At 50.4% G+C, this 26,326-nt stretch overlaps 1 protein-coding gene across 2 annotated transcripts in view; it reads left to right on the forward strand.

Annotated features, from left to right (window-relative positions):
• Window positions 1–20,726, forward strand: part of RHOBTB3 (Rho related BTB domain containing 3) — a 58,636-nt gene extending 37,910 nt beyond the window's left edge. For both annotated transcript variants that reach the window (XM_008261963.4, XM_051853987.2), the window contains exons 9-12: window positions 2,366–2,539; window positions 5,259–5,425; window positions 12,965–13,061; window positions 18,107–20,726. In XM_008261963.4, coding sequence (XP_008260185.3) covers window positions 2,366–2,539; window positions 5,259–5,425; window positions 12,965–13,061; window positions 18,107–18,222 — 554 coding nt within the window. In that variant the 3' untranslated portion in view covers window positions 18,223–20,726. The remainder of the gene's footprint in view (window positions 1–2,365; window positions 2,540–5,258; window positions 5,426–12,964; window positions 13,062–18,106) is intronic.
• Window positions 20,727–26,326: the final 5,600 nt, after the last annotated feature.

Here is a 26,326-nt window from a genome sequence, read left to right on the forward strand (position 1 = left end):
GCAGGAGTTGATATGGGATGCAAAACCCCAGCATGGTGTATTATTCTTGTAGTTGGTAGCTATCCTATGCAAGTCCCACAGAATTTGTTTGGATATTATTTTTCAAGTTACTATGGCAGTTATAAAATTAGTCTTGGAAAGCATTGCTGTGATATAGGAAGATAGGTCTTTTCCTCTATGACACTTGAGTCTGGATCACACAAGAAATTCTCTTATAAAGTGGTATTTCTTCCCCATCTTCTTGTATAGTACATACTCTAAATTTCCCTTGAGATTCACAGATGTCCGTTCTTCAGGATGAAACAAAACATAATTCTAGATGCTTCACTTTTGAAACCTGGAAAGTATGATGACGAAAGTAGGACACGTGCAGTATTGTATAGTGTTGGGGTTTTGGTGAAAACAAAGATCTTTGATGGTCTCTGTTAATCCACTACAAGACTTGGGCTGTTAAGGTTTGTTTCACTGTAACAGCTCTTTCCTGAAAAAGTTACAACATCAAATCAGTACTATAAAAAAAAGATGTTTTGCCTTTGATATTTTTTTTGGCTTTAAATGTATTTATTTGAGATATAGGAAGAGAGAGAGAGAGATCCTCTCCATTGCTCTCCAAATGTCCACAATGACCTGTGGTGAACTAGGAACTCAATCCATATCTCCCACATGGTGGTAGGGATCCAACTACTTGAGGCATCATTGGCTGCCTTCCAGGGTCTGCATGCACAGGAGGTGGAAGTCAGGAGCCAGAGATGGGACTCAAACCCCCAGCACTCCGATGCAGGATGCCAGCATCCCAGCTGGTACCTCACCCCCTGCCCCAGGTGCCCGCACCTCGCCTTGGCATTTTCAAAGAGCATGCGTATCTTGTGCCTGGAAAGTTGATGTTTTTCCGCCTTGATTCTTCTCCAGTATGCTGTCACCAGTCAGGACATGAACACTGCATTATGTTCACCCAGCACAAGGCAGTGTTGACATGACTGTCCCGGATGTTGTTAGATTCACAGCACAGCAGTTGTGACACCAAAGTGGTCATCGGCAGAGGTGGGAGACACGAGTTGATGTCTTCTTATATGAAATATTACAGTTTTCCAAACTGAATCCCAAGCTGGCAGTGGGCTTCAGCGTGCTATAAGGTTGTGAATGCCCTGTGGCAGATTTCCCAGCTCCACGGTGACCCTGTGATCCGTGGGCACTTCTGTTGGAATCTCAGCTCCTTGTCACCTCCTGTCCTCATCCACTGTCCAACTGTGTTTGTGCTCAGTCTGAAATCCTTCTACCTGCCCCAAATGACCATTTCCCAGTCTGTGTAAGCCAGGTTTCTCACGTTTCTTCTTTCTAATGGTGCCCTGTTTGTCCTTATACCTTATAAGCCTTAAAATTATAGGTCAAATCATGTTACCTGTTGGAATTCTAAATTAATCGCCATGTACAAATACAAAAAAGCTTGTGGGAGAGTGGAATTAAAAGATACCATGGGGGCGTGTGTTTGGCCTAGCAGTTGAGAGGCTGGTTAGGACACCTGCATCCCATATCCGAGCGCCTGGGGTTGAGACCCGGCTCTGCTCCGACCCTGACTTCCTGCTCATGTGCAGCTTGGAGGCACCAGGTGTTGGCTCACATCTTCATTCCCGGCCACCCATTCCTGGCTTCAACCTGGCCCTGCCTTGGCTGTCGTGGGCACTTGGAGAGTGAACCAGCAGATAGGAGCTCTGTGTCTCTCTTTCCCTCACTCCCTGTGCCCCTCTGTCTCTCCACCTCTCTAGTAATAACAATACATGTAAGAAGGATAATGCACATTTTCCATTAACTTCTTGAAGTACCGGTGTGTGTCCGTCATGCCTCAGCTGTGTACAGTGGCCCTCCTGTCGCAGTGAGGGGAGGACGCGTGCAGGCTGGTGGATGTTGCTGGTGGAAGCATGACCCAGAGCCGCTTCCCCGCCGCTGTGGGGTGCGGCAGTGCGAGAGGCAGCGCCCAGCCCTGGGCTCCTAGGAACCATGCGCTTCAGAGGAAGCCATTGGATTACATGGAACCCTCTGCTTTTCTCCTGCATCAGGATGTCCTGCATGGATTTAAAGGGGCTGGGAGCGGAAGGGAACAAGAGCTGTTTCACGGGAAAGACGATGAAGCCCTGTCATTTCAGAACTAAGTAACGCATAGTTGTGTGACTTGCAGAGTGCAGGTGCGAAGCCGGGTTTGAGCTGGCCATCTTCGCCAGGCCGCCTCTGGGTGTGTCCTTGGAGTGTGTCCTGCCTCCCCCCTAACTGTGCCTCACGCAGCGCCCCTCTGGTGAGACAGGACAGCGCCCAGAACAGTAACGGTGCCAGGAAGACTTACTGGCGTCTGTTTCTCTTCTGCCCCTTGCAGGTGCGACGGTGCCAGCCCACAGGGCCATCCTGGTGGCCCGCTGTGAGGTGATGGCGGCCATGTTCAATGGCAACTACATGGAAGCCAAGAGCGTCCTGATCCCCGTCTACGGCGTTTCCAAGGAGACTTTCTTGTCATTTTTAGAGTACCTGTACACAGACTCGTGTTGCCCAGGTGAGCAGGGTGAGGGCTGGCCTGTCTCGCGGTTCTCTCTGGCCTTGCTGCTGTCTGTGAGGTCTGTTCGCATTATGCCTCCACAGTGTGGCCGCCATGCCTGGGCTAAGCAGCCACAGGTGGTGTTGGGACAGCCAGGAGTTTTTAGTGCATGACTGAGATCAATGACTGGGGGCCCCCACGGGGGCAGGGGTCACACATCCCGGCCAGTGGCAGCAGCGTGGGGATCAGTGTGGGCACCCCAGAAATGGAGGTATCTGGGGTGTTCTCCCTCCAGAGCTGGGGGCAGAGAGCTCCCTGGGACCTGGCTCTCCCCCGGGAAGAGGGTGGGACAGCTGCCCTCTGACCGAGCCACTTTAAAGACTGAGTACTCTGAACCCTGGTCTTTTCTCTGCACCAGACAATGTGGGATTTTTAAAGGCTTGCTTTTGACATCTCTTAAAACAGACTTCTCAGGAACTTTTCTGAAGATGTGTAAGCCCAGATTCACTGACCTAGGGCTGTCCATGACCAGGAACCATCCCCAAGGTTGGAGCACAGCTTGCAGGTTTCCTGTAGCCAGGGGCTCCTTGCAGACCCACGGGAAATCCCAAATGCCTAGCCTTGGGGAGCAGGCCTGGAAACCCCTCTGATTGGGCTCCATCCTGTGGCCACCAGATGGCGCCCACCACAAACACAGCTCGAATAAGCCCCGTGCTGGTTTTCTGGCAGCTGGAGACGGGATTGGCCCCAGCAGACAACAGGGTGACAGCGCGCGGGTCAGATCAGGCCACTGTGCGTGCAAATGCTTTACCTTTCAGACCCGGGAGATTGCCTGCGTTTCTTATGGAAATGGGTTTTAAGCAGGTCAGAGCCCTCTAGGGAAAGGTTTTCGAAGTTCCAGAGTAGAAGACTCCTTTTACAATTATTTCCGCTCTTGGAAGCAGCCATGGTCTATTTTGGACACAGTGAGAGCCATGTTAGAGACCGGCTTGTCGTCTTCACTTGATGAAAGTGAAAGCGTGGGTTCCTATGGTAAATAGGGTCACTGTTTATTACGTCAATTTTGGCAAATGGTGTAGGTCAGATGCAAAGTGGACGAGGTAGGGAGGGAGTCATGGGAAAGCTGTCTCTCAGTCATCCTCTCACTGCAGGAGTTGATGCTGCTCATTGTGGGTTTATCTTGAAAATTGGGAAAAAATACTCCAGAAAGCAGCCACACGATAAAGCACTTCGTACATTGGTAGGAGCCGTGTGGAAGACAATGAGTCAAAATGAATCGCCAAAAAGTTAAGCTGGATATTGGAGTACGAGGGTACTTCAGTAAGTTTGTTGAACAGTGGAACTGATAACTAAGCTTATTTTGGTGCAGAATTTTTGAAATCCATGAATTTTTTTTTCATAGTACTTATTTTTCATGGGCTTTTCAACAGCCCTACCAATAGGCATTGGGGAAAAAGTAGAAAGAAGGTTAGCTTATTCGTTATGTCAAATATTTACCACACACCGTGTTTTGGTTTTATAGCCACAATAGAATGTAAGGAATTAAAGGTGGGATATAAAAGAGAATTACATGAAAAAAAAAAAAACAGGCTTGCAGGGAAGTGTTCAAACAAAAACCTGATTGGGTGCCATGGACTGCGGACAGAGCAAAAATGGGAAACTGTTTAATGGGGATAGGGTTTCAGTTTGGAGGGTGAAAAAAGTTCTGGAGATGAATGGTGGTGACTACTGTGAGGGTGCTTCCCGCCAGCGAATTGTGGACCTAAAAACGCTCAAGTTTATGTTATAATAAAAGCACACACCTGGCATGGGTTAAGCCACAGCTTGGGGTGCCTGCATCCTGTATCAGAGTGCCAGCTGGAGTCCCTGCAACACATGTGGGAGACCCGGATGGAGTTCAGCCTGACCCAGCCCTGGCTTTTGCAGGCATTTAAGGCAGTGGGTGGAAGAGCTTGCTCTCTCTCTCTCTCTCTCTCTCCCCCCTCCCTCTCCCTCTCCCTCTCTCCTTCTCTCCCTCTCCCTCTCCATCTCTGTCTCCTTCTCTCTATCATTCTGCTTTTCAAATAAATAAGTCAATCTTTATTTAAAATAAAGCCCGGAATGTAAATTCCCAGGTTTTAGATTAGCTAGCAGAAGGTTTTACTAATAGTCCTGGAATTGATTGTAAAAGACAATTACAGAATCGCCTTCTCCAGGGAATTAAAAAAATAAATAGGGACAGGCATCTGGCTTAGTGGTGATGTAGGCCTAGATGCCCCCAACCCATGTTGGTGTGTCTGGATTCGAGTCTCACCTCTGCTCCTCATTCCAGCTTCTTACTGATTTTGTGCACCTGGGAGGCAGCAGGTGATGACTTAAGTCCTTGGGCCCCTGCCAGACACATGGGAGAACTGGATTTGGGTCCCAGCTCCCAGCTTCAGGCTGGCCCAGCCCATGGCATTGCAAGCATTTGGGGAGTATACCAGCAGATGAAGAGTTCTCTCTCTCTCTCTCTCTCTCTCTCTGTCCCTCTCCTTCCTCTGTCTCCTTTCTGTCATCTCTCTCTCTCTCTTTCTCTCCTTCCTAAATAAATAAATCGATTCCCTGCTGAGTGTGAAGACGTGGATGGGTTCCGTTTTGCATGGAGTGGTCCTTGAGAACGCTGTCGCCCTCGGGGCCTCTCCTAGGCGTTGTGTTCTGCCGCGGCTGGCTGCTGCGGGTTTCCTGACGCCCGTCTCTGGTCTGCTGCCCTGGGCAGCGGGCATCTTCCAGGCCATGTGTCTGCTCATCTGCGCGGAGATGTACCAGGTGTCCAGACTGCAGCACATCTGCGAGCTGTTCATTGTCACCCAGCTGCAGAGCATGCCCAGCCGCGAGCTGGCCTCCATGAACCTCGACATAGTGGACCTGCTCAGGAAGGCCAAGGTGGGTGCCCCGCCCCCGCGGCGTGGCTGCCGCGACACCATCTACTCCTCTTAGTGTGCACATTGGACTGCATTCGAGAGCAGAGTGCCCCTCGTGACGGTTTCTCTGGCTAGGCGGTTGGGAGCAGTTGGGTTTTTATTTTCATTGTTTGTTTTTATTTACAATTCTATTTATTTGTGAGAAAGCATTTTTAGTTTACATGCTAGTCAAAGTCTTAGTGGCCTTACTAAATAAGAAGTTCAGCAAATAAAGAGTAAGAAGACCACAGTCCCACAGGAAAGTGGGCGAGGGCTAGAAACAGTAACCACACACAAAAAGATGTTGAAGTTCACTCATGTAAAGTAAATTTTGAAATAATCACAAAATCATTAATACCATAGTAGTATAGAATTGCTGTCAGTTTGTTGGATAAAGACTTTAATCAAAACTTGACAAAAGACTGCATTTCCAACAGAACTGAGAGACGTGGCATTTCTTCCTCCCTCTCTCCTCCCCTCCCCTCCCTTCCTTTTTCTCTTTGTGTTTTAGCTCATAGGAGGGAGAAGTGTAGGGTTTTCTGAGGAGGTGGGGTTGGAGGATATGGAGTCTCAGCTCAGCAGTGACCCTCAGCAGTCCTAGGGAGTGGTGCATCGTGGGACACAGAGTTTACACGGAGTCCCCCCCAGAATCACATCTCAGAGTTCCGACAGGAGCGCAGCAGGGTCAGTGCACACACACTGAGGGCGACAGCTGGCTCGGCGCCGCTGTTTCTCCCCTCCTCCATTCCCGCGTCGGGTGAACGTGTTTTGCTCCCCAGTTATTGGAGATGCGGGTGCACTTCGGTAACCCTTGCAAAATGGCCATGTGTGGTCTGTCTCGCTGGATTAAAAAAACTTGAGATTGGGAATTGCTGCAGGAGACCCTGCCTCTCCTGGGCTTCTCAGCTCAGGGCCTCTTTCTGCTTGAGAGCTGGGGACAGATGGAGTTGACGCGGTGATCACGAGTGACAGTGGTGCTGCGGTCCTAGAGCCCGCGTGTGATGGGACCTGGGCCAGCTCCGTAAGTAAGCCAGCGGTGCTCTGTTGAGATCTGCCTCCCCGACATGCGCTGTACCTTGCCCCTATCCACTGTTACTCCTGGGAGTAGAAAGGTCCTGCCCCCAGGGTCACCCTGCCCTCCCAGCCACACCTCTGATGGGTACCGAACCTGCAGGGAGCCCACCCTCAAGGTCTGGTTCACAAGAATCTATCTTGCATGTGTCCATTGAACAATGTGTTGTGTTTTCTGTCCCTGTCAGTTTCCACACCCTGGGTTTAAAGGGCGTGACAGCTTTGACTTTATCTAAGTGGCAGAAATGGAGCCACGTGATAGGGCAAAGGACAGAAGTCGGTGACAGCGAAAAGCCGCATCTGGATTGAGATGAATGCAGTAATCAGCATGCGCGTTTCTGGGCACAGGAAGAAAGTCACTGGACACAACCAGATCTGTGCCTTGACTATTGTGGACTTTTTTCTTCTCATGATTGAGTCTTAAGATCATTATGCATTTAATTTTAGGGGTGAGAAACAAGTATAAAAATTGATTCGGCCTGATCTCTCTTTGTAATATAAATATCTATGTTGAGCTTGGGATCAATGGCTTCTTCCAAATTTAGTTGAAAAATTCTTTTTAGCATTCTCACAGCCATAGCTCATTTTAAAATGTTTCATTTATTCATCCCTTCATTAGAAAGGCAGAGTGACAGAAAGGGAGAGACAGAGAAAGGTCTTCCATCTGCTGGTTCGCTCCCCAAATGTCCACAAGAGCTTGGTCTGGGCAGGGTGGAAGCTAGGAGCCCGAGACTCCATCCTGGTCTCCCACATGGTGGCAGAGACCCAAGCATTTGAACTGCCATTTGCTACCTCCCAGGCGCATTAGCAGAAGGCTGGATCGGAAGTGGAGCAGCTGGGACTCAAAACTCTTGTGCCATAACACTGGCCCCCTTTTGTTTTTTAGACAGACAGAGGTAGACAGTGAGAGAGAGAGAGACAGAGAGAAAGGTCTTCCTTTTTTTCCCGTTGGTTCACCCCACAAGTGGCCGCTAAAGCTGGCGCGTTGCCAGGAGCCAAGTGCTTCCTCCTGGTCTCCCATGGGGTGCAGAGCCCAAGCACCTGGGCCATCCTCCACTGCCCTCCCGGGCCACAGCAGAGAGCTGGACTGGAAGAGGGGCAACCGGGACAGAATCTGGTGCCCCAACCGGGACTAGAACCTGGTGTGCTGGCACCACAGACGGAGGATTAGCCTAGTGAGCCACGACACCGGCCTCACTGGCCCATTTTTGATACATTATTTTCTTGCTTTTCTGACAGGCTGTCATACTTTTTGAAAATGGACATAAGCTTCCTTTCCCTTACCTTGTAGGATCCTTCAAACAGTGTGTATGAGAGAGAAATCCCTCCACACACCCGTTCCTCTTCAGGATTACTTACGACTGCATGGTCAGACATTCCCCTGACCTGTTCCCATGCCTGCCTTCTGCCTATGTGATGATCCTTACTTTTTTTTTTTTTTCCTAAGACATCAGCTCTTCTTGGATGTTTTTGTTTCTGAAAAGCTTAAGCTTTTTTTTTAAATTTTTTTTTAAATTTTTATTTTTTGACAGGCAGAGTGGACAGTGAGAGAGAGAGACAGAGAGAAAGGTCTTCCTTTTACCGTTGGTTCACCCTCCAGTGGCCGCCGCGGCTGGCGAATCACGCTGATCCGAGGCCAGGAGCCAGGTACTTCTCCTGGTCTCCCATGTGGGTGCAGGGCCCAAGGACTTGGGCCATCCTCCACTGCACTCCCTGGCCACAGCAGAGAGCCGGCCTGGAAGAGGGGCAACCGGGACAGAATCCGGCGCCCCGACCGGGACTAGAATCCGGTGTGCCAGCGCTGCAAGGCGGAGGATTAGCCTATTGAGCCACGGCGCCGGCCTGAAAGCTTAAGCTTAAGCTTTTTTCAAAAAAAAAAAAATAATTTGAAATGCAGAGGCACACACAGAGATCTTCTACCCACTGGTTCACTCCTCAGATGCCTGCAAGAGCTGGGGCTGGATCAGGCTGAAGCCAGGGGCTGGGAACCCAACCCTGGTCTCCCCTGTGGGTGGCAGAGATCTAAGTCCGTGAGCCACGTCCCAGAGTGCACATTAGCAGGAAGCTGGATCAGAAGTGGCGCTGGAACTTGAAGGCAGGCACTCTCATATGCTGTCTTGCCTGTCCCAAATGCCCCCCTTGTTTCTGAAAGTTTTTATTTGCTTATGATCAAGCTTAAGTTTACTGGCTCTCCTTCCTTCTCCTCCTCGTGGCCCTACTTTGACTGTTCTGAATCCCAGACGCAGGGGCCTTCCCCTCCACGTTCTCCCTGAAGTCTGTAGTTTGTGGCTACATCTTGATGAGGCTCATCCTGTTGGGCGGGATTCGGTTGGCTTGTCCCTCACCATTTCTCAGACTTCCAGGGGGTCGGATTGCCTGTGAGCGGAACTAGCTCCTGGAAGCGCTCTGAGTAGGCACACTTGCCAGTCACTCTGTTTCCACCTTTGCCAGGGCCACACTGGGTACGGGGAGTACGCGTCGTGCACCTGCTGGTGCAGAGAGCAGCTCCCGCATCCCCGCTCCGGGCCAATGCTTCCCTGAGCCCCTCTCCATTCTCCACTGTGATCCCTCTCTGCAGGGGACTGTCACTCCCCCTCTTCGTGGAGGAATGACACTAAACCCTGCCTAGGTTTCCTATCTGAGTCACGGCACCATTATGTCGCTCCCCGTCTTCGTGGAGGAATGACACAGGACCCTGCGCTGTTCTTTTGTCTGCTCGGCCCTCCCCGGGTTTGCTGCTGGTTCTTCCCGGGTTGGCTACCGACCCTTCCACCTCCGTGGAAGGGCAGTTCCCCCTGCCACTTTCCCCACTTCCACGGGGGAGCGGCACACCGCCGGCCGGCTCTCTCGGGGGCTGCTCAGATGTTCCTTCAGGTGTTCCTGGTGCATGTTGTCTCTCTCCTCCTTTATAGTCCTCTTCCACCAATCCCAACTCTGCTACCCACACGCCGAGTACGCTGCTCTCCTCCAATCAGGAGCAGGATCAGCTCCTGCAGGTCATCACTCAAGTTGGCGAGAGGCAGCTGCGTAGAAGTTGTTACTCCCTTCTCAGCGCCATATTGTGGGAGAGCAGATACATAGAATAAGTCTTAATTCCAGTAACAGTCTAGTCCGAGTTGCTCCCCACAGGGGACGATGTGGGGAGGGAAGACTCCACACAGGCGAGGTGTGGGGGTGCTTATTTCACTCTATCAGACCTGTCCTTCAGCCCGAGGGGGCGCTCCTCACCTCTCCTCCCATCTCAACCCTAGCCGTCCAAACTTTCTGATTCCGCTGAACTTGTATGCACTCTCATGTTGAAAATGGTACCTCGGGGCGGGCGTTTGGCGCAGCTGTTGAAATACCACTTGGGAAGCCGACATCCCGTACTGATGTCCTGGCTCCATTCTCCTTCCCGACCTCCTGCTGAGGCACACCTGGGAGGCAGCAGGTGATGGCTGAAGTAGTCGGGTCCCCGTCATCCACGAGGGAGTCCTGGATTGTGCTGTAGGCTCTTTGCTTAGCGCTGGGTGTTACAGGCATTCGAGGAGTGAACCAGCAGATGGATGATCTCTCTGCCTCTGCCTCTGAAATCAATAATTAAAAAAATAATTTTTTAAAAATTTAAAATCGGGCCGGCATTGTGGCGTAGCAGATAAAGCCTCCACCTGAGACACCAGCATCCCTTATGGGCACCAGTTCGTGTCCTGGCTGCTCGGCTTCCAAGCCAGTTCTCTGCTGATGGCCTAGGGAAACAGTGGAAGATGGCCCAGGTGTTTGGGCCCCTGCACGCAGCTGGGAGACCTGGATAAAGCTCTTGGCTCCTGGCTTTGGCCTGACCAGTGCTGGCCCTTGCAGCCATTTGGGAGTGAGCCGCAGATGGGACATCTCGGTGTGTGTGTCTCTCCCTCTGTCTGACTCTGAGTTTTTAAATAAATAATTTAATCTGTTTTTTAAATTTAAATTCATCTTCTTACTTACAGTCTGTGTGTTAATTTTTGGTTATCTGAGGCTACCCGTTGTGTTTCTGACCCTTTCCCCTGAATTTCTCAGTACTTCCCCATGTTCTTCATATAGCCCTGAAGTCCTACAGCATTTGGCCCTTGGCTTTTTAATACCTTTCTCTTTCATTTTGTTGCTTATTTCAGTTTAAACCTGTCCTCCAGGTTAGCATATATTCTGGTTTTTACAATGGGATGCATTGCCAAGAGCCCACCGTTAGGATTTCTTAAATCTGGGTCAAAAATAAAATTTCATGTCGGAAGCACCTGTGCTGGCAGCCAGCTGTTCATCCCTGAGCTCGCCCTTCCCAGTCAAGGTTGCAGCCCCTCGGCAGGTCCTGACCTGCCGTGGGAGGTCAGCTGCTCCAGGTGGCTGTGGCAGCCTCTACTAAAAGTCGCTGCAGGTTTGCACTCAGTGCCCTTGGGATCACTCCCATTCATGTGCTGAGAGATGGCTGCAATGCACTGTGGATGGGATCCTGGATGTTTTCACCGTGGAGCAATGTTGCCTGTTGGAGGAGACAGATAGGTTTGCCCTGACTGGATACCACACAGTGTATACATGTATCAGAGCATCACGTGGGACCCCGTGAATTGGTACAATGTTTGTATGTCTGTCAAACATTAAAAATCTATGATATGGGATCAGGTGAACTATTAGCCCCTTCCAATTCTATGGTTCTGATTTTCTGTAGTGAAAGCAAGAGAGACTTGTGAATGTCCACGGTCAGCTCTTCTCAGGCTATAAAGCGTCGTGACAGAGCACCTGCTTGGTTTTCTTCCTTGATATTTGAGATCACAGCCCTGTCTTCAGTTTGGCATGACTTATTGCTTATTTCATGGTAAAAGAGCTGTTCTTAGCCAAAAGGTGGGAGCCACTTAAATGTCCAGCAGTGAATAAAGGAACGAACAGAAATGTGGCCGATCCATACATTGGAATATCTGGAATATTATTCATCCTTAAAAAGGAATGAAATTGTAATGTTTGCTACAGCTGAATGAACCGTGGACAGTGTACTCAGTGAAGAAGAAGCCAGACACAAAATGATAAACAGTGCAAATTTCACGTCAATGAATAGTCAGATTTAATGAAAAGAAGTAGAACAGTGGTTTCCAGGGCTAGGGCTAGGGGCAGAGGAGAACAATATTAAACAATAAAGGGCCGGCGCCGTGGCTCACTAGGCTAATCCTCTGCCTTGCGGCACCGGCACACCGGGTTCTAGTCCCAGTTGGGGCGCCGGATTCTGTCCCGGTTGCCCCTCTTCCAGGCCAGCTCTCTGCTGTGGCCTAGGAAGGCAGTGGAGGATGGCCCAAGTGCTTGGGCCCTGCACCCACATGGGAGACCAGGAGAAACACCTGGCTCCTGGCTTTGGATCAGCGCAATGCGCCGGCCATAGCGCGCGGGCCATGGTGGCCATTGGAGGGTGAACCAACAGCAAAAGGAAGACCTCTCTCTCTCTCTCTCTCTCTCTCTCTCACTCACTGTCCACTCTGCCTGTCAAGAAAAAAAAAAAAAACAATAAAAATTCTTTAATGGGTACAGCATTTCAGTTCGGGTGATAAAAGCAGTTCTGGGAATGGATAGTGATGTTGGTTGCACAACCAGGTGAACGTGCTTAATGCCACTGAACTGTGCACGTCAAGATGATGAGAATGGTGCATTTTATGTGAGGCATATAGTATTACAATCATCACCACCCCCACCACCATCATCATCAGAGAACCATGCTCACTCACCAGGGCTGCCAGCCAGCAAGTTTCTGTGATCTGTGGTCAGAGGGACTGGTGAGGGTTCCAGGATTGGCACCAAGGCAGTGATGTCCATGGCCAGGTTGCTGAGTGTCCACTAGCAGGTGTTGGAACTCAGAATGAGAACTGTGGGAGATCTTGAGAGGTGTAGCAGTTGCTGCCCCTAAGCACCACTGTTTAGACAGAATGTTCTAGAAGTAGTTACCCATCACCCTGTTACTAAGCACCACCATTCAGACAGAATGTTCTCCTGGAAATGGGTACGTATCACCCCGGGCTGCTGGTGTTTCCTCTTCATGATGGTTCTGGTTTGTTCTTCAGGTTAACTTGCTTAGATGCTGCTCACCAAACTCTGCCTTGTGTGCAGATACAGGTGCAGTCAGTGAGGCCCATGGCCTTTGGATGCAAACTTGAGTTAAATCCTCAGGGACCCGGTGGAGAAACTGTATCTGCACACTGAGGAGGCAGCCTGGTGGCTGCTCATAAACATTTGGCTGCCTCGGGCGTGCTAGCCCGTAATGCACTGTTGGTTGGGGCTCATCCTTGAATGATGCACACTTACTGTGACTTGTTACTAATGGTCCCTTTCCCCGGGAGACAGATGCACAGACGGGGGCTCTGGTGCCTGCTCCCAGACCATCCCTTCCCCCAGTGCAACCCCCCCACCCCTACCCCAGGGCGCTCGAGGTGTGATATTGTTTCACTTTTTACTTTTCTTGCAGTTCCACCACTCTGATTGCCTTTCAACCTGGCTCCTTCATTTCATTGCCACTAACTACCTCATCTTCAGCCAAAAGCCCGAATTTCAAGACCTTTCAGGTAGATGACCACTTTATCTTCTAAGAAGAAAACTTAATGCTCTTGGTTGTTTGGCTTGAAATGTAATTGGCAGACATGACAGTTTGCACTGCATGCGAAGGGTCGGTTAGTGCGTTCCTTTTAAATTCTGCGGTGTGGTAGCTGAGGGCTGTAATTACAGTCACCTTGTGTTACAGAAGTAGGTTGTCCTGCATTACACAGAAGTTTTCTAATGATTATTTTATGGCACCCATCCATTTTTAAATGTATTTTTTTTTCTGAAATAGGTAAGGGGGCAAAATGTGTCCTCACATGGCATTTATTTGTGATAAATAAGATCTTGGTTTTGATTAGGCTGGAAGCAAAATTTAAACAGCGTAGATTTTTAAAACTTTTTATTATAAAGGAATTTAACTGCTGCTTACTTAGAATGTATAGTTCCATTGTACTGAAAATGTAGATTATGTCCTATGTAGATATGTAGATAAGAGTCCTTTGTAGTACTTTGGAATGACAACTTTAATTAACAAAGAGTGTTTGCGCATAGGGTATGTGGAAAGTGATTTTCAAGGTAAATGATTGAGATTTCCACAAACAAAGGTAAGTGTCTTAAGTATTACCTAAGAGGGAAGAAAATGAAAAATGGATTAGTTGTCACACCAGACCATCAGGTTCGATATGGCAGTTGGCTAAGTTTTTACCTAGTGTAGATTGAAGGAAAAATTGAGATGAAAAGCAAAGAATTCTGCATGAAATTTTTCTTTGTAAAGAAGATTCTGCTTGTGAAAGACACGAAAGCCTCTTAGCTTCATTCAGAAGCCTGCACAGCTCAGGAAACCCAGGCGCATACAGTCGGGTTTTGACGATATATTCAGCCAAGCAACAGTCTACTTATGGGACGCCCCTCCGTGGGAGCCAGACAGGAACGCACGGCAGGAACAGTCAGACCAAAGCAGCGAAAACCAAAGTCCACGCGTCGAGATAGGGCGTGCTGCTGCTTCCTGCCGGGAGGCTGTCCTGTACCTACCCATTAAGAGGTTGAGCAGAAACGAACAGCATTTTGGTCCGAGGGCCACTTGCATTACGCTGCCTGCGGTCACCTGCGCTGGGTGAAGGACTGTTTTCTACTTCACCTCTGGGGGAGATGCCTGATGTCCATGAGGGAAAGATGCTCTAAGTCTTCTGCCTTGTGAATTCTTATTCTATTGCATTGCTTACGCATCTGCCTGTGAAGTCCCTTGTGGCTGCCCAGTGTGGGGTCGGCGGCTGGGCCTGCCCGTGACTGCCTCCTGTTTCTCCGTGGGGGTTCCCAGGGGCAGCTGAGAGCCCTCCCGCTGCGGTGGCCACTCCACCTGGGGCTCTGCAGAGATGTGTCCTTCCACGGGGCAGAGCGAGGAGCCCCTCCGGCCACCGTTACAGACGGCAGCTGTGGGTCAAGTGCAAGCTGCCAAGGGATTTCGTGGGCCCCCCAGCGTCTTCTGTAAGTGTAATGTTGGCATTGCTGAGGACAGTATAGCTCCTCTGAGCCCATAGGACGGCGCCCTGAAGCGAGCAGGGGCTGCCTGTTGGAAGCGGCATGTCCTCCTCACGGGGTCACGGGCACCCCTGCTCCACATGGTCCTGTACCCGGCCCCCTTTACGTGTCATGAGGCTGCATTAATTTTTGCTTCTCTTTGTTTTCAGGGGGTTGGTTTAGCTGCATTCTTAGTGCCCCTAAGCTCTGGCTCATCTGTGATAAATTTTCTTTTTTATTTTTTGTCATAAGATTTATTTATTTGAAAGGCAGAGTGGCAAAGAGAGAGCGAGAGATAGAGAGAGAGAGGTCTTCCATCTGCTGATTCACTCCCCAAATGGCTGCAACAGCTAGAGCTGGGCCAGGCCAAAGCCAGGAGTCGGGAACTCCATCCAGGCCTCCCATGAAGGTCGCTGGGGTCTCAAGCACTTGGGCCATCCTCCGCCGCTTTTCTAGGTGCATTAGCAGGAAGCTGGGTTGGAGGGGGCACAGCTGGGACTCAAACAGGCACTCCCATGTGGGCCGCCGGCATCTTGAGTGGCGGCCTAGCCTGTCATGCCACGCCACCAGCTGCTCTCCAGAGTTCTGCCCTGCCTGAGGGGGTTAGGCTGGTGTTACCTGGGCCTCCTTTCCCTCTCACCCAGGGCCTGCAGCCTGCATCCAGGGCACACAGTGGAGGGAGAGGGCTCATGGCTGAGCAGGAGACCTCCGACCCGCAGAGGGCATGCCGAGGAGACACAGGCCAAATGCCCCGGCCAAAGCCGGAGGAGTTCGAGGTGCAGGTGTGCGGCAGCAAGGAGGGGGCCGGGGCTGCCGGCGGTCGGATGCTGGCTGAGAAGCTTTGCCCACAGTCGTGCGCCAGCCAGCTGCTCCTGCATCTCCCTGGGACGGCAGAGGCTTTTGTTTCTGGAGCGGTTAAAGCAGCAAGAGCTATGGAATTGGGACTTCTCATGAACTCTGGGTGTCCTGAGGTTGGACACGAGGCTCTGGGCCGAAACGTGGTGGTGATGGGATGTTCCAGCCCCCTCCCCATGTCTAGCTTCTGGAACTCTCCACCCTGACTCCCTTACCGTGGGCCTGGTGTGGGAGCATCTTCCCTGGACCAGAGAACCGGCCTACAGATGCAGTTCATCTGTGACTCCGCTCCGTGAGCCCCACGTGTGCCTGCCAGCCACGCCGCGGTGTGCTCCAGCAGTCAGCGGCTGCTACGCCGGGTCTTCAATACAAGGTGCTCAAGGGGATCAGCGGACACCTGCACCAAAAACAAAATCAATAAAAATATGAGACGGAACTTGGAAGAACAGAGACTCTCTGGAATAAAAGAAAACCTGAAGAAAAAATAAAAGCCCAGACTCCTAAGATAACCCTCCTGGAAGGATGAGGGCTACCGTCCGTGAAGGAGGCCTTAGGGCATCATTGCAGAGAAACAGTATTCCGCAGGCAGTCAAGTGGCGCTGCAGGGCGGGGGCGAGTGGGGAGGGAGTTGTTGACGAGTTTGTACAGAGTTTTACTTTGGCAAGTTGAAAAAAGAGTGTGAATGTGTTTACCAGCACTGACCTGGCTGTTGAGAGCTGGGTAAGATGGCAGATGTTGTGTTGTGTGTATGTTACCACAATTGAAGAAACAATAAAAAAAAAGTTTGTATATGGAAATTTAAAGATACAATAGCAGTAGCAACAACAACTAAGCAAAAGAGTTAGAAGATACAGGCAAGGAAATCCACCAGGAAGATAAAAAGTTAAAGAGATAGGAAAGAATGTGCTTTTTAAGAAATCGGAGCCTCAGCCTAGAAGGTGTGATGTCTGACTAATAGAAGTTCATACAGAAAAAAAAAATGGGAAAGAGGTGGGTAAGACGTTGCCCCACTGCTAAAGGAGAGAAGTCAGCAAATCGGAGGGACTTGCCCAGTGCTCAGCTTCATGAGCGAACAGGGTGCATCTTTGGTGCAGATAAGAATGCTGAGTGTAAATAGAAAAGTCTAGGAAGTTTCCAGGGCTAAGGGAAACACACACACACACACACACACACAGGTCATCTACTAAGGACAGGCCACCTACCAAGGACAGGCCACCTACCAAGGACAAGCCATCTACCAAGGACAGGCCATCTACCAAGGACAGTCATCTACCAAGTCTGAATGGCAGTGGCTTCTGAAAAATGCTGGAAACCAGAAAGCAGGGAGTAGCGTCTTCAGCACCCTGCGGGGGAGTTTGCAAGCTCGGGCTCTCTCCCAAACCACATTACCCATCACTGCCGGGATCAAGACGTGTCGTCACCAAGCGGGCCTCAAAGGGTCACAGACCGTAGACCATGTAAACCAAGCGGCACTTTTGGGAAGAAAGGCACAGTTTATTTACGCATGTGGTCTTGGCTGGACTCGTGTCTCATGAGTCAACCCCAATCCTTTGTCTTTTTCTCTAAATCAGCAGGGTATAAAATCAGCAGTCTGGGGAGGGGGCACACTGTCGCCCTAGGTGTGTCAGGAATTAGCAAGTCACAGCTACAAGGTGAGACAGCTTTATGACACAAGAACTGGTCAATCTCAAGGCGAAGGCAGTTTTAGGAAGCACACGACTGTCTTACCCTAGGAAGTGCTAGGCTTTGATGGCAGCCGGTTAGAAGGCCTCTGAAGTCAGCACTGGCCTGTGCAGACCCAGCAGGCTCTTTAACAAGCGGGGGGAGTCTGCAGCACTCCCTCTCTAGCAAGTGGGAGGGGATGGTAACAAAAATACTGCTTGGACCCCGCTTTTTGGGAAGCCAATAAAGGCTGTGCTTCCCCATAATCAGAGAGGAGAGAAAGTGGAGGACCTAGAGTTCAGGAAGGGAGGGGTCCAGCTCACAGGCATGCAGCAGGCCCAGGAAGCAAGAGAGCGCAGGGATCCCGGGAGATGGCAGGCTCCGGAGCAGCGGCAGCAACAACCTGAAGACCACACTGACTGGGACCACAATTGACAGGACCCTGGAGAGTTCGAGACGGGAGCACTTGGCACAGCAGTGAAGACGCTGGTTGAAGCACCTGCATTGCCTCTCAGAGTGCCTTGGGTCACGTCCCAGGTTTGCTCCCGGCTCCAGCTTCCTGCCAGAACGAACCCTGGGGGACAACAGTGATGGTGGCAGAAACTGGCTCCCTGCCACCCACGGTGGGTGACCTGGATTGAGCTCCCAGGAAGGTGCTGCTGACTTTCGGGGAGTGAACCAGCAGATGGAAGCTCTCTGCATCTCCATCTCAAATAAGCAAAAACTAGAAACAAATGTGGAAGGTTAACTACAAAGAAAACTCAGTAGAAATGTCAGTCATCTACAGGAAAATCCAAGTTTTCTTGAGAAAGGAAAGGAAAATAATCAAATACTCCCTGATCAGTCAGTGAGCAGGGTGTATACACCTGTTCATCACATCATACGTAAATCCTTTTGTAGCAGAATGAACCGATCTTTTCATTGCATTTTCCACGAATTGGTTCCAGGGCCCTCGTGTTGAGTGGAATGGCAGTAGCTCACAGCTGCATGCGAAGTGAGATGTATTCAGTTAACATTCTGTTGCTTGCAATTGCAGTGGAAGAGCGCAGCTTTGTGGAAAAGCACAGATGGCCATCGAACCTGTACTTGAGGCAGCTCGCGGAATACAGGAAGTATATTCACTCCCGGAAGTGTCGCTGCCTTGTGATGTGACCTGGAGCTTCGACAGACACAAACACACTGGCTTTTGTTACCGTTGTGGGAAGGGGGATCCCTCTGGGTTCCAGTGAAAAACCAGGACAGGCGTTCCAAGCAGAAGCACACACAGCTTAGTGCGTTTGTGGTCTGAAAGGGAACGAGCTGTGTGTAAGGTAGACACGACCAAGGCTTCCCCAGCATAGAAAGCTGTGTCCAGCTCTCTTTTTCCCTCCCAGGTAAGAATTCTTCAATTTTTAAAAAATATCCCATAGGGTCAATACAAAAATTGCATCGTATCTGATTCATTGCTCCAGTGAACTAAGGTCATTGCAAGGCCCAGTGTAACTACTGCTGTTGAAATCCAACACTCATCAGCCGACAGGAGGTTTCAGGGTAGAAATCTGCCCGACGTTTGGAACGTGGAATGCTACGTCGCCCCAATCAGTGTGTGAGTAATCATGAAAACGATTTTATCCGGACAATCCAGCTGAGTCACCCGGGTCCTCCCTGGGACTGTGACGAGGCAGGAACCCGACACAGGGCTGACTTCGTCCATGTGCAGCCCGAGGCGCCGCCCAGGGCCCTGCATTTCTGCAGCTCCTGCCCTCGGCGCCTGGGCGTTTTCATGTTTGAAGCAGGCCCCTTGTTTTCACTCCATTCTGTGTATTTCCTGCCATGTTTTCTTGCTCAAAGACTGTTCTCCCTGGAAGTAGGAAGGTGGGGCTGAGATGACGGGGCGAGGGCAGACGTACCGCGGACTCTCCCTTCCCCGGCCGACTGTGCCCCCGAGGGCCTCCACGCCACCAGGGGCAAGTGAGGACCATGTCGTGTTGTCTTACCTTTGAAACCTCACGGCCCTGCTGCGTCGCTGGTGGGCCATCGTTCTGTAAGACCAGAGTGACAGCTGGCCGTCCGCAGACCGCTATAACGATGCCTGCTAGAGAATTTGCCATGGAAGGCTCAAGACTTTTTTTAAAGGATATTTTCTCAAGATTAGGAAGTGAGTGGCTTGAATTGTTTGAATTTTTTCTGAGGATCGAAAAGTTAATGAGGAATACCATGGTCAGGTCTTGCAAGATGACACAGTAAGTTTAAAGAGAGGCTATAGATCAAAGGTGAGAGAATGGTAGTGGGCAGAGGGCGAATTCTGGTTTCTCTTGAATCCCATGTATTCAAAAGCTAATGGAGGTGGGAAACAGGTTATTCTTTGTTGTTACATTGTTTTCATCTGTAACTCAGTGGGGGAATGTGTTTGTAATTCCCAGTGACTTTAGGATACATAGAGGTTTCTCAGCTTTTCACAGGATTGGTTACAGGTTTTATCTTATGGAACGAGGACCCCATACAGTTCGTTAGCCCTCATATGTAAGCACACAGTATAGGAGTGAAACAGCCACAAAGAGTCCCCAGAGATGTATTCCAGGAAACCTGACTGTAGGAGGGCTGCGTCCCATGAGGAGAGTGCTGGGATGTGTGTTGCTTTTTTGTATTTTAGTCACTTGAGTTAATCAGCTGTTGGCAATTCCTGTTTGGCACGAATCAGTCTTGCGAAGGATAGAGCCTGTAGTGGATTTCCAGAACTCTGTTCCCATTCGAGAAGTTTCCAAATACAAGGATGGCCTTTTGTTTTTCACAGCATCTATCTTACCCAGGCCCGTCTAAATGACAGCATTTAGAATTCTCCACTGATACCTTTTAATCTAAGGAGTGGAAGTTGCAAAGCAAAACCTTTTCCTGAAGGTGGTATCTGTCATTCAGACAGACTGCAGGCATTGTGGCCACAGTGGGGGCTGAGCATGTGGTTTTGTGTTGCAAGGTCCTTGCCAGCTGTGTGAGTGCCTCCACCACCCAGCTGGGCAGACCGAGCACGGCCACTGGATGGGCGTTCCCCGGTACCTTTGAAAACTCAATTTAAGATAACAAATTTAAGAATTATTTACAGACTATCATGGAGAAATGAATGCCGGTTTTGAGTTTGTTTTTTGATGGACACATGACTTGTTAACGGATGTCTGCTTTGGGCTGGTTTCTGCTTTGGTAGGTTTCCTAATCATTTCTGTTAGAGAAGAGATTGGTAGAACTGAGGTCTTGTCCTTCTGGGCCAACTTTCCCTGCTTAACTCTTTCATACGTCTGACCACGCCACGTCCCTATCCCAGGAGACTCGATTTGTAATCTGGAACTTCCAGTATCATAACTGGAATTAGCTCTGCCCAAGCCAGCATAATGGCTTCACACAGATAGCAGCAGAAGACTCAAGAATTGGATAAATTCGACTTCCAAGACAGCCAAGTGCAACAGTAATTTTAGACACTACGCTACACTGACACAGCTAACTAGACAAAAATGTCCTCAAAGAGTCCTTTATTTTATTTAAAGCATCTGTTTAATTCAACCTTTAATAATTTTGCAAAGAAGGGTATGTGTGTATTTTAATATAGCCTGACCCAAATTTGTATGTTTTTAGCTTTTAGTATTTAACATTTTGTAACAAATAAACTTTTCTTAAAACAAGTTTAATGAGAGTGTACTGTAGTTGTTTTGCCTTGAATGTGGAAATCCTGAAATGATTTGGGGAATATTGGCTTGCATTCTCAGTCATTATATTTCACAGATAATTTCCATTATGTGTAAAATATTTGGAATGCTCTGACATTGGAGATGGCTCATAAGATGAGTTAAATTATGTTACCCTTAATAGTCTGTACCAGGAGTCCTCATAGCAAAATCACTGCCTTTATTTAGAAAAAAAAATTTTTTTTAGGTTTTTATTTATTTAAGACAAGTGACAGAAAAGGAAAGACAGAGAGAGGTCTTCCATCTGTTGGTTTGCTCCCCAAATGGCTGCAACAGCTGGGTCTGGGCCAGGTTGATGCCAGGAGCCAGGAGCTTCATCTGGGTCTCCCACATGGGTACAGTGGTCCCAGCACTTGGGTCATCTTCCACTGTTTTTCCCGGCCCATTAGCAGGGAGCTGGATCACAAGAGGAGCAGCCGGGACGCCAATCAACACCCATATGGAATGCTGGTGTCACAGGTGGTAGCTTTATCCACTGTGCCACAATGCCAGCCCCTAGGTGTGGGGAGCAATTCGGACTATACTGTTACTGGAATTAAGATTTATTCTATGCATCTGCTCTCCCACAATATGGCGCTGGGAGAGAAGTAAACAGCTTCTACCCAGCTGCCTCTCACCAACTTGACAAGCTGCAGGAGCTGCTCCTGATTGGAGGAGAGCGGCGTGCTCGGCGTGTGGGCAGCCGAGTTGGGATTGGTGGAGAGGACTATATAGGAGGAGAGAGACGGCATGGTGGTGTGGGTTGGTTGGAGAGTGCGTTGGAGAGTTCGCGGGGAAGTTCGTTACTTCGTTCTTTCTCATTTCTCTCTACTCATTCTTGCTTTGGGAGTTTGCTGTTTACTTATTCTTACTTTACTATAGAAAGGACTTGTAAAAAAAGGGAACAACAAGCGCCCGGTCCGGTGCGGCTCCTCCGCGTGCGGAGGAGCAGCACCTAGGAAAAAAAAAAGTTTTCATATTAATTTATTTGAGAGGCAAAGTGACACAGAGCTGCCATCTGCCCAAGAAACCTGGGATCAGACCAGGCCAAAGCTGGGTGCTAGGAACTCAATCCAGGTCTCCACATGGGTCGCAGGAACCCAGTGACTTGAGTCAGGCTGACCCTGGGAGCAGAGCCAGGACTTCACCCAGGCACCCTGACAAGGGGATGTGGGCATCTCTCCCAGTGTCTTAACCCATGGACCAAATATCCCACCCCACTCTGCTGATCATTTCATAGAGACGTGAGGCCACTGCCGCTGGAGCGTTGGTTGGACCGGAGGGTGAGAAGGGAGAAGCCGCTGTCTGGAACATTGCAGGGCTGAGGAGCCCGAGGCCAACATAGCGAGATGGGTTATCCCCCATGCGAGGGGTCCCCGCAGAGTCCGTCAGCGGTGTGGATTACAAACAAACAAGGCGCGGCTTTCAAAATTTCTCTGCACCAGATAAACATCGTTTAATTCCACCTTCCACGAACTGTCTGGCTCATGAATTGTCAATAAGGTCTGCTAATGCATCAGGGACTGCACAGTTCCTCTGGGAATATGCTCCCAATGAGACAGGAAAGTGGAGGGAGGGGTTGAGCCAGCTGGGGATAGTCCCTTTTATCTCAAGACCGACGGGATATGGGTTTGGTTCCTCTTGCTCTGGACATAAGCAGACCACTGCCTGGACCAGACTCTCCCTAGTAAGGGGGCCACAGCTCCTAATACACTCGTAACACAAGGGAATGCTCAGTGACATGCCCACCAGCTCACACACCAGCAAACAGCGGGCCACACAGGGAGTAAAAGGGGACTGCAGCTAGATTCCAGGGGTCTACTGCCCGGGAAAGCCCCGACTCTCCCTCCCTTGTTAGAACACTCTGGGTGACCCGGCCCGCTGAGTGTGGAGTATGTTCCTCTGCTTTCTTGATCATTAACATTTGCTGTTTACTGTCCGCCGCCCTCCCACTGGCCCCTGAACTGTGTCTCAAGGTGCAGTCCAGAACCTGGGCACCGGACAGCAAGCACCACTGTCCACCGCCACTGACCCAAAGATGACCTGGGCACACAGCCTTCCTGGCCGGGCCTCCACCATGCTCACTGCCAGCAGGGCGCCTCCTAAGCCAGCTGTGTCCGCTTCCCCAGCCACTCCTGATACCCTGGACTGCCCATGTGTGTGACCTGTGTCCACTCCATGCACCTTGGACTCTTGCTCTGGCTGGGGCTGCATGGCCAGTGCCTGTGTGCTGTGCTGTGCGCATTCCCGCATGCCCTGCACAGGCCAGATCCCCACAGCTTGAACAGCCACTGCAGACTTGCGAATAAAAAGGAAAAGCAGCCGCGAGTGAGAGAGGTGCTTGTCCCGAGTCTGCATTAGCCCTGGGCTGGGGTCTGGGCCTTGCCTTCATAACGAGCAGGAGGTGAGGGAGAAGTTCCGCTCCACCTGGCTCCTCCTGGGCGCAGCCCCTCCCCCTCCCCCTCCCCATCTGTTCAACCTTTGACCTCTAGACTCAAACCTCTCTCCTATCTCCTTGGGAGTTCTTTTAGCTCCTCATACTACCTGTTTTTCTTTCTTCTTTTTTATTTTTTAAGATTTTATTTATTTGAAAGAGTTAGGGAGAAGGAGAGGTGGAAAAAGAGAGAGAGAGAGGTCTTCCATCTGCTGGTTCACTCTCCAATTGGCTGCCATGGCTAGAGCTGCACCAATCCTAAACCAGGAGCCAGGAGCTTCTTCCAGGTCTCCCACAAGGGTGCAGGGGCCCAAGGGCTTGGGCCATCTTCAACTGCTTTCCTAGGTCATAGCAGAGAGTGGGATCAGAAGTGGAGAAGCCGGGACTAGAACTGGCACTTATATGGGATGCCAGCACTGCAGGCGGTGGCTTTACCCGCTACGCCATAAGCTGGCCCCTCTACCTGTTTTTCTAATTGGGCGATAGCAGCATTGGAATAAAAGATGAGGTTCTTCCCTGGGCCTGGGTGGTGAAGCCACCAAAAGCCCCTGAGATAAGTTCTCTTGCTAGGAGGTGGGGGCTGTGCTCAGACGTCCTCCTGCCCCCCACCCCAGCAGTCTGCCCTTCACACTCTTGGTGGCGTTCCTGTCTCCTCGCAGGTGCAGGGTATTTAGGGCTTACATGCAATGCTTGGTCTTTGGCTCTTTGACCAGTTGATGGCACAAGGTGTGAATTCCCTGGGAATTAATGTAGACTTTAGTTCTGAAAGGACTTAGAAACAGTTTAAATGCACTTTTAAAGGAGTTTGAACAGGAAATTTGAATTCCTCCATATTTTGTTTCACTGATAGAATTTGCTGCTATTTCCAAATATACTTTTTTTCCTCCTAAATTGTGCATTTTTCTGATTTTAAAAAACTCTGTCAGGATAGGCATTTGGTGCTTATCGGAGTCCCTGGTGCGAGTCCTGGCTGCTTTTCCGTCTTCCTGCTGGGGCTCACCCTGGGAACAACAGGTCGGGGGCGGGGGGTCCAGTGGACTGAGTTCCCAGTTCCCAGCTTCTGCCTGGCCCAGCCCTGGCTGTTGTGGGCACTTGAGGAGTGAACCAGCAGGTGGAAGCTCTCTCTGTCTCAATAAAATGAAAATTGAAAAAAAAAATTTAATGAAATAAAAAATACTCTTGCTTTGCAAGAATAGAAAGAAACGTTGGCACGCGAGTGTGAATAAATGAGCAACCTAAGCCGAAGGCTGGAGACCTACCTTGATGAGCCAGTTTTCTACCGCAGGTGAGACAGCTACTCAGCACCAGCCCCCCACGGGCTGGCTTTTCCCTTCTTCCTTCCTGCTGGAAGTACCTGGCTTGTGCCTTAACTTTTAGCAAATTAAAGGGTGTAAAAAAAAATGCAATGTCCTCAGGTTCAGTTTTTGTAAAATTAAAGCTTGTGTGGGCAACCGTGAGGATCCTGGAAATCTCTCCCCACTGTGGCCTGGTCCCTGACCCAACCGTTGTTCTCCGGGGTCCCGTGGGGTGGAAGACGAGCAGGGTCGGCTTTCTCGGTTTGCATCTGTGGGGAGCAACCCGGACTGGACTGAGTTACTGGAATTAAGACTTATTCTATGCATCTGCTCTCCCACAATATGGCGCTGGGAGAGGAGGCAACAGCTTCTACCCAGCTGCCTCTCACCAACTTGACAAGCTGCAGGACCTGCTCCTGATTGGAGGAGAGCAGCGTGCTCGGCGTGTGGGTAGTAGAGTTGGGATTGGCGGAGGAGGACTATAAAGGAGGAGAGAGACAACATGCACCAGAAACATCTAAGGGGAACATCCACCTGAGGAACACCTGTGCAGCCCCCGAGAGAGCCGGCCGGCGGTGTGCCGCTCCCCCGCGGAAGTGGGGAAAGTGGCCAGGGGAAACCGCCCTTCCACGGAGGTGGAAGGGACAGTAGCCAACCCGGGAAGAACCAGCAGCAAACCCAGGGAGGGCCGAGCAGACAAAAGAACAGCGCAGGGTCCTGTGTCGTTCCTCCACGAAGAGGGGGAGCGACAGCATCGGCTTCCTCCGAGGGAGGCAGTGCCACAGAGTGACTGCCTGCTGGGACCCAGAGTGGCCACTGCTAGAGCCCCAGGTGATGGGTGGCGAGGGCAGGAACAATGCTTTCCCTGATAAGTCGGATGGTGGCAAAAGCTAAGATGGTTTCCTGGGTGAGAATTCAAATGTAGAGGCCGGCATCGTGGCATGGTGGGTAAAGCTGCTGCTTGCGATGCCAGTATCCCACATCACAGCACTGGTTCCAGGCCTGGCTGCTCTACTTCTGATCCAGCTTCCTGCTAGTGAATACCCTGGGAAGGCAGCAGAGGATGGCCCAAGTGCTTGGGCCCTGCCGTCCATATGGGAGACCTGGATGGAGGTCCTGGCTCCTGGCTTTGTCCTGGCCCCAGATGTGGCCATTGCGGCCATTTGGGGACTGAACCAGCAGATGTTGCTCTGCCCTTCAAATAAATAAATAAATCTTTTTTTAAAAAATTTCAAATATAAAGGCCAATGTTCAAATGTGTCTATAGGTGCTATCAGTTATTTCCTAAACTTTTTTTTATAGATTTATTTATTTATTTATGAGGCAGAGAGAGAGAGAGAGGTGTCTTACACCTGCTGGTTCATTCCCCAGATGGTCACAATGCCAGGAGCTGGACCAGTCCGAACCAGGAGCCAGGAGCTTCAGCCAGGTCTCCCACATGGGTGCAGGAGCCCAAGCACTTGGGTCATCTTCTGCTGCTTTCCCAGGCCATTAGCAGAGAGCTGGATAGGGAGTGGAGCAGCCGGGACTCAAACCGGTGCCCATATGGGATGCTTGTGCTGCAGGCAGTGGCTTTACCCGCTATGCCACAGTGCCGGTCCTAGGGCTCAGGGAACTTGAGCAGGGGACACCAACATCATGCAGGGTAAGATCCCATCAGGGTGGGGCAAGTGTGGAAGTCAGGAGGGCCACGCAGGACACCCCAGGAATAACCTGGGGAGACCTCGGGGTGTGTGTTCTGCAGGCAGAGGCGTCTGTGTGGCTGTCACGGACTGGCGAGGTCTGAGCAAGCAGGTGTCTGTCTCTGTTATCCAGCATCGTCATGTATGGTGTTC

Source organism: Oryctolagus cuniculus, chromosome 14 (genome assembly GCF_964237555.1).
Source record: "Oryctolagus cuniculus chromosome 14, mOryCun1.1, whole genome shotgun sequence".
In the NCBI taxonomy this organism is placed as follows: domain Eukaryota; kingdom Metazoa; phylum Chordata; class Mammalia; order Lagomorpha; family Leporidae; genus Oryctolagus; species Oryctolagus cuniculus.